The 11,612-nt window shown below is 38.7% G+C and overlaps 1 protein-coding gene across 21 annotated transcripts in view; it reads left to right on the plus strand.

Moving 5' to 3' along the window:
* rbfox1 (RNA binding fox-1 homolog 1) overlaps nucleotides 1-11,612 on the plus strand; it is a 335,308-nt gene that overhangs the window by 241,003 nt on the left and 82,693 nt on the right. For 11 of the 21 annotated variants that reach the window (XM_051073944.1, XM_051073945.1, XM_051073943.1 and 8 more), the window contains one exon: nucleotides 5,639-5,785. The exons of 4 other annotated variants lie outside the window; for them this stretch is intronic. In XM_051073944.1, the coding sequence (XP_050929901.1) occupies nucleotides 5,639-5,785 (147 nt within the window). Of the gene's footprint in view, nucleotides 1-5,638; nucleotides 5,786-5,960; nucleotides 6,015-8,143; nucleotides 8,237-11,612 lie in introns of all 21 variants that reach the window. 6 more of the 21 variants (XM_051073932.1, XM_051073930.1, XM_051073940.1 and 3 more) reach the window with 3 other exon arrangements.

Genomic DNA, 11,612 nt, shown 5'->3' on the forward strand with positions numbered 1-11,612 from the left:
TGTGTCTGCAGGTGTTCCTTTAAACACCCTCCACTGACAAGTTAGGAGAGTCTGTATGTAGCCTGAGAGGCAAAAAGTCTGCAAACAGTTGGTGAACCATTTGCCCCAGCACATTAAGCACATTGTTGTGGCTGCACTGTAAGCAACCCAAATGGACGTATAATATTCACCTCCTCTCTTCTCTCATCTGCACTATGATGACTAAGAGGACACTGTTTAGAGATGTAGAAAAGTGGTTTCAGTTTAAAGCTGAGAATCAGTCATTGACAGTGGGTTTCAGAGGTGAATATCACATTTCTAGTTCTCACTTAATCTTTGAAAACTTTCATAATCTGTTTCATCAGAAATGCAGGTTTTGTTTATGTACTGGCTGCTGAGAGTGTTATGTGATGATTTCTTTCCTGCAACCCCCAGGTTATTCTACCAGAGGAAAGAATGAGACAAAGAAAGCATGTTGGCAGCAAGAAGCAGGCATACTGTACATCTGGAAGTTTCATCAGTTCTCCCTCTCACTCAGTCTGTCTGCTGCACTCCTTCCTCCACATCATCAAACCTTCCTCTCACCACTTCATTCTCCCTTCTCTCTCTCTCTCTCTCTCTCTCTCTCTTTTTTTTTCAGCCACGTGTCTCTGAGTCTGGGACTCTCTCTCACTCATGCATGCTTCAGCTGTTTCTCTCAACAGTAAAGTTCAGCCTCAAAATACTGCAAAAGCAGTGATGACAGACAATTCTGACAACAGCTATCATGTTTGGTGATCTTCCATACAGTATATACAATATAGTTAGTTGCGTTAATCATATACTGATTTGACAGCTACATGGGGCACTTTTCAAATGTATATGACTTACAGAGCAGTCTTCACAATCAGAAGAAAAGAGCATGATTAAACATCAGGCTACAACTACAGATTTTCAATAGTTTTTTTCTTTTTTTCAATTATTAAGTAACCATGGCATTCAAAATATACATTCACCAAGTACTTCATTAGAAATACAAACATACAAATACTGGGTAGATCCTCCCTTTTCTCTCAAACATCCTCAATTCTTTGTGGCATGGATTCCTTCAGATGTTGGAAACTTTCCTTTGAGATTCTGCTCCATGTTGACATGACTGCATCACATTATTTCTGCTGATTTACACTGCATCAAGTCTTAATACACCATGTCAGCTAGTTAGCTACTTTAATACTGTAATACTTTATTTCATTCTTTCATGTGTTTTATGGGTGTAGCTGCACTCTCCAATAAGCACCATGGCTCATAATCAGTATAACTAAGTTTCAGACAACCAGACTGAATCTGTCGTAGCTGGTCATCAACAGACCTGAGATACATATATTAATACCAGACTCCAGTGAGAATTCATGACTTGGAGCATTATCAGCAGAGTTGAGTTACATACCAGCAACCACCAGACTATATTTTTTGTGGTGCATGGATTGTAACATTGGTAGAACATGTGAAAAATTACACAAAAGTGGTACCCAGTTCATTATAAAGCGATGCCTATGGATCCTGACCAAGCATCCATATGTCATGAGTTGGGAGTGAGAGGGTGTTGGTTATACATAGGCTGCGTCCAGTCTATGAATAAACAGAGAATGACCCACACAGAAAAGTGCAAGACAACAGCGGTCTGCCTACAATATGTGGAATAATCTCCACTATTTTTTGATATTTAATAGTCTATCCACGACCATGTAATCTCTCAAACTCTTAACCTTTCCAACTACCACATGAATTGGCTGCAAACTCACCACACGTTCTCTGTTAATATATCACATCCACTAAACAGTCAACAGCAGCCTAATCCTGTGGCCAAATGAATAATCGAAGGTGAAGGTTGAAACATGGTCGTAACTGGCCAACATGCTCATGTTCACCCTGACACACAGAGAGGACCCAGTAAAGACACTGAGCAGCAATGGCTGATGATGGAGAAGGAACTGTTCCTGCAGGTCAGGGGAGAGAGAAAGTCATGGAATTCATCAAACAGTCCACAGTTCCTGCAGCACACTGGACAAGGCCAAGGTGTTAGTTGTTAAAACTAAACTAAACTGTCATCACAAAGCATTATTTATTTACATTTATTTATCAGAGCATTCATAATAATCACTCAAATTCAGCAGGGAGATGTGAGTAGAAACAGCTGCAGCTCCCTCTCTCGCTGACTGTTCCTTCACTTCTCGTCATTCCCCTTCTCTTTGTGGACCGCTATAATAGGGGGAAAATGGAATAAGGGCCGATAGTTCCATTTACAACCACAAAAACCAAGCAGACTAACAAATATAATTTAAAATCACCCAATTTTGCATTTTGTAGTAATGGAAACAGGATTTTTAATGTTTGACTCATAAAAATCTGTAATAAGAGAACAACAACAAAATCAACTTCAAGGACACAATTAAATAGAAAATGGTTCTGTTTCTGTTTTAAAGTATTCATAATTTTAGAAAAGCCTGTTTTTAATTTACAGATTTTTGTTTCACAAATGAAAAAGGAAACTGACTGAGGCAAAGGTGTATGGATGTGTTCAGGAACACTGAACAACTGCTGAAAACAAGGCCATTTACATATTTACCTTCCTCTATTATTTATTATTACTGATTAATCCAAGAGCCTGCCAGCAGTTTATGAAAAGGATTTGGAAATTTGCAAGGTGTTGTCTAGATATTTATGGATGAGTTTAAATGAGAGCTGTACTCACCGGACATTTTGTTGTCAAAGTAATGAAAAGAATTGAATACCACTGTACTGTCTGCAAGTGTTCAAAAAAAGTGAACCCAGTATTAGAAAGTGGCAAATTATAAAAACCTGTAAATGGAGTTATTTGCATAATGTTTTGTGGCTTGAGGTGGAGGTGGAAATCAGCATCTCTGCCGCTCTCAGGAGCATGAGTGTGTGTGCTGTGAATGTATCCAGGAAGAATGACCTCATATTGTTGGAGTGTTTATAGAGCGACGTCAGCCTCCTCTCCCCTCACTGAGCCCAAACACTGTGTGGTTAGAGATGAGGGAACTGGGAGAGAGAGAAAATAGATTTTTAGAAACTATATATATATACACACAGAGACACACACTATATATATATATATATATATATATATATATATATTCCTTTTTGGACCCAACATGTCAACTTATCACACAATCCATACCAACATTTAACAGTCAGATTACCATGAATTTACAGAAAACATTCATCCTTCAGAGGGTATAAACCCATCTGATCTTAATGATTCTGTGGCCAAGAGAATCATTTAGCGCTGCTAGTCGTGAGGCTTTAGGGATGGGATCATCCATTGTCTGTCCAACACCTTCTGACGGAAATATTTGTTTAATTGCCATGTTCTGGAGAGGCATTCATGGTCCCTTGAAGATGAATTCTGTTGTGTTTTTTCTACTTTTTATTTTAAAAAGAATTAAAAAGAATTTTAAAAAATTAAAAAAAATGACTTAAAAAAAATAATTTAAAAAAATGACTTAAACTAAATTAACAGTGATCCTTTTCACTACATTGTCTCTCCAGGTTACATTTTATTGTCTTCTCTCCTTCTCTGAGAACCTGATGTTAGCCATCATCTCTGTTTGATATCTCCAATATGTCTGAAAGCGCTCTACACTCAGCCTGGCCTGGCCTCACATATCAGTTTCTGATGCCAAAACGGATGAGATGAGATGCTTTGTCTCACTGTTTGTTTGTTTTATTTCTTCACTGCTTGTGTAGGCGGATGTCGCCACCGATGAGGAGCTCTGCACAGATGGCAGTCACTGCTGTGTGTGTACACTCCTTTCCATATGTGCCCATATATACCTAGGCGTTGCGTGGAAGACTCTCAGTCTGCTGGCCTTATGCTGCTTCTTTTCAAGCTCACACACCCACACAAACACAAACATATACACACATGCAGGCTGTATTTTTAGCTGGCTTAGAGCCTACTGTTTGTGAGCAAGAGAAAGAGAAGGCAAGACAACACTGAAAAACATTTCTTGTAGGGTTGTGATTTTAGTTTGTTACACATGTGTATAGCAGCAGTTTCTATGCTCACATTTATTATTCAACAAGAAGCATGGAAACACAATCACTAGAAACACCCCTCGCAGATAATGTCAGTTATGGGTGAATTGCACTGTAGCCTCTCTGATATGTTATCCTCCCCTGTTTCTATATGGAGATATTAACTTATGAACAAGACTTGTTCATAAATTAATCATGTGTTCTGAAAAAGCAGCTCCAAAGCCAGTCACACACACACACACACACACACACACACACTTGTAACAGGAGACTGTTGAATCCTCTCCTGTGTTTAACAGCTGTTCTTCTCAGTCACAGAGCTACAGGAAAAACACAGACTGCTGCTGTTTCCCTTTATCTATGTGCAAAAGCATCCATTATATCTCAGTTTGTATACTTGCATTCCTTCCTGTTCAGACTCATTGCTTGTTCCTCTTTCTAATTCATGGGCTCTGTGGATCAGGCCACACCTGAGGTCTGATACTGTTTTCAAAAACAATAATGTTATTAGGTCAGTTATTAACGTGTGAACTGCCCTGACATGAATTAGCAACTTAGCAGCTCACACTTCATTCCTCTAACATACTCCCTTTGGCCACTTTAATACAACATATCTGCCACAGATCAGAGGGATTGCAGGTTGGACTGAGCTGTGGCTGGCAGAGACTTGAACACTTCAGGATCATCAGTGTCATCATTATGAGGGACAAGGCATGTCTGTTATATGTTATGTAGTTCAGACATTTGAATGTCCAGGGCTTGATTTCTAACATAGTCTTTATGTTTTATAGTCATTCTGCATATAGACATGCAATGCGAGCACACAAAATGCACTGCAAATGCTATGTGAAATATTGTTATATGCAATGGCAAGGTAACCAATCTGAGTGAGCGCATTTATGGTTCAGTTCTGACTGGATGTAACTGTCCCACGTTGTGTTTACTTTTTTCATTTTAGTGGCCTGACTGTTGAGGCATAAATGCTGACTACTGGAAACCCTCCTGGCTGATGCTCCACTGACAAGGGCTGAGCACAAAGAGGAGGGGAGGGAGGGGCTCTGTCTTCTTATCCTTCTATCTTCTTCCATCAGCACTTTGCTCTGACCATTCCATTTAAAAGACATTGGTTCCTTCACAGCTGTGATCTGGGTTTCATACCAAAAATGTCACACGTGGCTAACTGTAAACATTCCAGGCTTTGCTGAAAACATTTGAGTTTTAAATATGTACTCAGGTGCATTTGAGTGGTGATGCGTCTGCTTAGCTCAGGGTGTGAACCAGCTACACAGTCAGAAATAATGAATCAGTGAACAGCATAGTACATAGTGGTTTGTGATTTCCACCTCTAGTTCTCACCCTTGCCACTGCAGTAGTGATTGCTGGTTGATTAAGACACCTGCACGGAGAGAGGCCGTCTGAGGGGGTATGATTTTGGCAAATCCCCAGATCAATACAAAAATGTTTTGTATCACACAGATTGTTATGTTTCAAATAATGTCAAGCAAACTTCACAGTTTACTGCTGGAAAATGTCAATCTTGTAAAATTACAGTCAGTCACAGTTTCTGGAAGAGCCTTTGTACATCTTTCATTTGTGTCCTTCATTCTGTGTTTTCCAGCAGACAGATGATGCCGCCCAGACAGACAGTCAGCCCCCAACACAGACTGTACCTGAAAGCACAGATAGCAAGGCCCAACCCAAGAGACTTCATGTCTCCAACATCCCCTTCAGGTTCAGAGACCCAGATCTCAGGCAAATGTTTGGCGTAAGTACAAAATCTGACATACACACACATATTTGAGACATCTCAGGTTAACAAAAAAGAAGAGTAAAAACAGTCAGATTTTAATTTTCTGTTGGAATGATGACAAAGAAAATATGTCAAGAAATGTTAAATAAATATTGACCTAGCTTTTCCTTTTATGCTTGTTTCTTTACAGCAATTTGGCAAAATCTTAGATGTGGAAATCATCTTCAACGAGCGTGGTTCAAAGGTACATGGGTTTTCTATTTTGTGTTTTTTGGTTCTGCTTCTCTTTGTGTTCCTTTAAAGCCTCACTACTGTATAACTAAAGATTATATTGTACAACATGCTTCATCTGGAAGACTAGCTCCTCAGGAAACAAACTAGCTTTGCCCTCCTTGAATGCCTACACTTCTTGAAAAACATTAGTGTGTTTGAATAGGCATCATTTTGATAAATAGACCACATATTTGAAATCTAACACAGTAATATATGCTAAACAAAAACTATTATACTATGTATCTGGCTGTCCTCCATGACTGATGATTTTCACGTATCCACGATAACACAAGTACAGACAAGAATGTATTATTGGGATAGCCTAACATTTTACTGCATACAATAAAATCTTGAGCTACGGTACAACAAGACATGTGCAGTCAATGTACACTCAGAGATAAATTACATTATTGAGGGACAATGAGATTTTGATATTGATAAAAATGTTGTAGATTGATGTTCAAAGTTAATTAAGTAAGTTTCCATTCTATTTCATTAACAAGCCAGAGAGCCATGGCTGATCAATACTGGTTTATTAAATTGTCCTCCTCATAACAACATCCTTCTTTTATACTGAGCTGGACAATTTTTTATAAAAGATGAAGTTCTTTCCTTAGTCCTTAAGTTCCTATGACATTTTTAGATCACAACTACTTGCTATTTATGTGTTCTCAGGTTTGGGTGGTTGCTCTGCTTCATATTATAACTTTTCTTTTTTTCTTATTGCTGAGGCCATGTCATAAAGAAGTTCATTTTTCCTTCATTCTTTTGGTGAATTTAATTTCCTCTATAATGACTTCATCAGAGGAATCTATTTGCTGTACCACCTTGCAATATGGGAACATTGCAGAAGATGATTTATGTCTAACTACATTGTATGCAATTGTCATAAACCCCTGCTACAAAAGCAGACATTTATTATTAAGCCTTGTTATCAACCCTTGAGGCCTGAAAGTAATGGGACAATGCAGGTTATGAATGGGTGAAAACAGTGGAAGGCTTCAATTCTAATAACTAACAGCTGTGAATACAATGTCTGACAGACAGTATTGATGCTTTACAAGACTGTTCATCGACCTTTGACTCTCCCCTGAACAACCATTCTCCAATCATAGCTCAGCAACAGTAACTAGGGGCAGCAGGCCTATCAAGGTTTGGCTTTCTGAACACAACTAAGCAATGTATATGGGGCTTTAGTAAGAGTTCGTAGAGTTGTGTCTTTTTTCACCTCTTAAATCCACAAAACACAAGAGGAAAAATGTTACGGATTAAATGGGACGTTTGTCTGCTCTAACATAAGCCACTATCATTAGCATGTGTGGCTGACTACCTCACGACCTACAGAAGTAACCTAGCATTACTTCCAATACAAAGGATCACCAGATACATTATGTTGTGGGGTTAAAGGTCATGTGAATAAAATAGAATCCCAATGCATGGAAGCTGGTGGTCGTAAATACTAACTCAAACAGTGCTATCCTGCAGCTGAAAACCAAACCAAGACCCCCAGCCAAACTCAATGTTTTGCCTTGAACACGCAGCTGAGGCCTGAGTGTTTTAGCATACTATCATGTATGTGGTAAGTGCATATTTAAGACTCATTAGCAGGATTCCCATTTCAAATGGAATCAGCCAAAGACAGACTTTTCAATTACCTCACAAATTTAAATTTCAGTTTACCTTTACTGTCTTAAGAATTAGAATCCTGCCTTTACCTATCTCTGTTTGAAATCTGTCTAAGCAGTTACCCAGTGTAGTATAAACCGAACTGTGCACACATCCATGTCCGTTTCCATTTTGGACCGTGTATGATCTTTGAATTGAATGTGTGTCATGCTGGAAAGCTTGGCAGGCCTAGCAACAGTCCCTAAGGGGGCAGGGCTTGGTGAAAGGCCAGTTTTCTCTCCCCAATGAATGTGTTTTTTCCCAGACCTGTGTAATATTATTGGACAATTGTTAATATAGGACAGTGGAGCTGAAAACTGAAGTGGAAGCTGAAAAAGTTGCTATCCATTGTGTTTGTATTGACACAAGCCATTGTTCACTGTAATGTTGAATATAATGTGCACGTTGTTCTTGCCTCTCTCCTCCTGCATACAGGGTTTTGGGTTCGTAACGTTCGAGCATAGCGTGGATGCCGACAGGGCCAGAGAGAAATTACATGGCACCGTGGTAGAAGGTCGTAAAATAGAGGTGCATGTTCTTAAATATTTCTTTGGACTTCTTCCCTCTCTCTGTCCTGCTTTTCCTCTTTTTGTGTATACGTGTGTTTGTTTATGTGTGTGTGTGTATGTTTGTGAGTGTTTGACAGTCTACTGCCACATCCCATCTTGCCATCTCTTTCATGACATCAAACTGTGTGTCATCATTTCCTTTTCCGTGTGCAGTTTCATTTACCCAAACACAAATAATTGTCAACATATAACTAGTCCAACATTACTGAATGTGAGAGACTTTGCTTGTTTTATTTTTTTGTTTGTTTACTATTTTTTCCCCCCTTTTTCCTATTTTACTTGATTTTGTACTGTCAAGGAAATTGGCCTTACCAAAGGTTTAAAAGTGAAAATCCACACGAGCCAGCCCTCATAAACAGACATATTTGTGTGCAAAGATTGCTTTGGATTTTGGTCATAATTGTTCAAAAGCAAAGATGTTCTTCTACATGTTTAATAAAGAAAGGAGCTTTTTCCTAGAAAAAAAGTCCCCAAATCTTGCTTATCCATGGACAGAGGAAGTACTTAGGAATTTGAAGACACCTGGAGAGCGAAATGCAAGGTTCACAACTAATCTGATTCAGTAGCATGACATTACTTAAGTGCTATTTTAATGTCTTGTGTCTACTTTGTGGTGTAGACACAAGACACTACCAGCTTTGAAGCATAACTCTGTCCATTTTTGATCCAAGTTTCAACATAAAGTTGTCAATGCCTTAAATCATGACTGATGCAGGTAACTTTCCACTCAGTAGTCCATATCATCCACATTCCAACTGTGGACCATGTTGTAGAATCTACACAGTCCACACCGGTGTCTGGACCATGTGAAATTTACTACTTGGGCTTTGGAAGGGAATCATATGTGCTCCTGATGGTTGGGCAAAATTGGCACTAAATGATAGTCACAGGTTGATGCTTTAAAGAGTTATTAAACCTAAAAGTGCTTTTTGGACCACTTTTGGTTTTACTCCCATCTATTGCATTTCAGTTGCAATCTTCCATTGGTAATCCTTCATACAGGATAATGTCTACATCTGTTGTACCTACAGATATAAAATCATTTATCTATATGATTGTATCCTGACAAAGGCTATAGTACCCTGGCACCACAGCCACATTTATCCATTCATAATTCCATCCATTTATCCATCTATCCACTTTCAATCACTTATGCGGGTCCTGGTGGCAACAGGCTAAACAAGGTAGCCAATAAGTCCTTCTCCCTAGCCACATTCTCTAGTTCTTCCTGGGAAATTTAGTAGAATTTCCATGGCAGATGGGATATGTAATCTCTCTAGTGTGTTCTGGGTCTTTCCTGGGGTCTTCTACTAGTTGGACCTCCTTTGAGGTGTAGATTGACTGATAAATGGACAGCCTTGTATCAGGCTCAGCTCTGTTTTCACCATGACAGTCTGGTACAACATCTACATTTGTAGCATTCCATCAGTTGATCTTACTTTCCATCTCAGATTCACTAGTTGCAGAGATGTTCAAACAGATAGCAATTAAAGTCTCTGCCACATCCTCCTACACTGTGTGGTGGATATCTTGCATCCTTGGCAAACAGTAATCTCAAGCATAATCAGTAACCCAATCAGCAGTCCCTGCATTACATGTAATAATTGCAGGCCCACAACAGTACCAGTTCCAGACCTCTAGATTCTTTATCACTATGTGATTATCAGCCATTTTGGAGGTCAGACCTCAAGACCTGAGAACATAGGTACAACATATGTGTTCACAAGATACAAATAGTCTTCATGGTGACATAACCCCCTTACTACTATCTTGGCCTCTACCTTATCAGTGATAAAGTTATTTAAGACACATGTCTTAATCTATTTATATAGTTTATTTTTTCTATTTCCTCAGATCAATGCAAGGATCTCATCACCATCCAGAGTAGTTCTTTCTAGCTTTCTCATTAATTTCCTACATGCTGGACCTTTTTTTCCCTTCCCTTAACCCTCCAGAAGTACTATCCAGCTCCCACAGTACAACCTGTGTTTTTGCAATTGATCAGATGTCTCCTATGTTGCCTATACTTTAACAGCACATTCTTTTAGGTAATTATGTTGACGTTGCAAACCCAATTCAGCCCTTCACATCCTTGTTGCATACCATAAAGTGCAGATAAACTGAAGCTCAGTTCAGCTCTGCCACAATTTACTGTCATGATGCAAAGAACTCACGTCAGCAGGATTCACTTTTACATTTTCCCTCTGACACTTTGTGCTAATTATATCTAGACTCATTGAAGAGCCGAAAGCTAAACTGGGCAATTATCTCTCCATCAAGCTTAACACTGAAAGTACAGAATTCTTCTCTGACCATAATCTGCAGTAGGAGGGTTCCACATGACAAAGGATCATACTTAGTTTAGTCCAGGGCACATTGTTGTTGTTGTTTGAAGTACACCCATAAATGTACAGACAACTATAGTGTGAGACTTAAAAAAAGAAAAAAAAATGTAACGATTCTCTGGCAGTGTAAGTCACACAGAATGATATCATGTGTTTCATGTCTGTGTGTTCAGATTTCTTTGAGTTATGACTGAGAAGGAGTGCAATCTGTGACTCAAATTCACTTCAGTCAAGTTTAAAGTCCCTTCTTGAATGGGGAGTTAAATATATTATAAATAATATTTTACCCCCACCTCCCCTCATATGTCAATCCTATCCAATGGGGTTTTAGCCAAACTATCAATTGATTATTCAGATATTCCTTCAAAGCCCCATTTCAAGATCTACTCTTTGGAAGTGAAACAAGGAGAAGTCTTCTAGCTTTATTTCTAGATTGTTGTTGATTGTTTTTTCCTCAACTGCCATACAAAGATGATACAAATCCACTAAGCCATCTGAATCCTACCTTTTTTTTTATAACAGGCTTAGTGCAGTTTCATTTGCAATAACAAAAACTTTAATCAATAAAGTTTGATCATCTTATTTAATCTAACTTCTAATCTAAATCTAGTCTTGGAGTCTTGACTTGCCTTGGCTAGTTCAAAACTGAAAACCCAACCCAGCCTCATCAGTGTCAATCCCTAGCAGCCTCCATCCATCTGCTCAGCTTCCTACAATGCACACTAAACAACATTTATATTGTATCTTAACATTTACTTTAATACTGAACTGATACTATGATCTGACAGCTGCAGGATTTTGCATTACCTCATGTAGCGAGGCACAAGAAGCAGTGTGGCAGTGATAATAATCACAGAATTGGTAAAGCAGTTGCTTAGAGAGCAAAGATAAATGATAAATGACAAGATGATTTGAGATAACATTAATTTACATATATTTTGTGTTTCATTACAGATCAATTAAAAAAACATATGTTAAGGGGGAAAAAAC

The sequence above is a fragment of the Lates calcarifer genome, linkage group LG11 (genome assembly GCF_001640805.2).
Source record: "Lates calcarifer isolate ASB-BC8 linkage group LG11, TLL_Latcal_v3, whole genome shotgun sequence".
NCBI lineage: Eukaryota > Metazoa > Chordata > Actinopteri > Centropomidae > Lates > Lates calcarifer.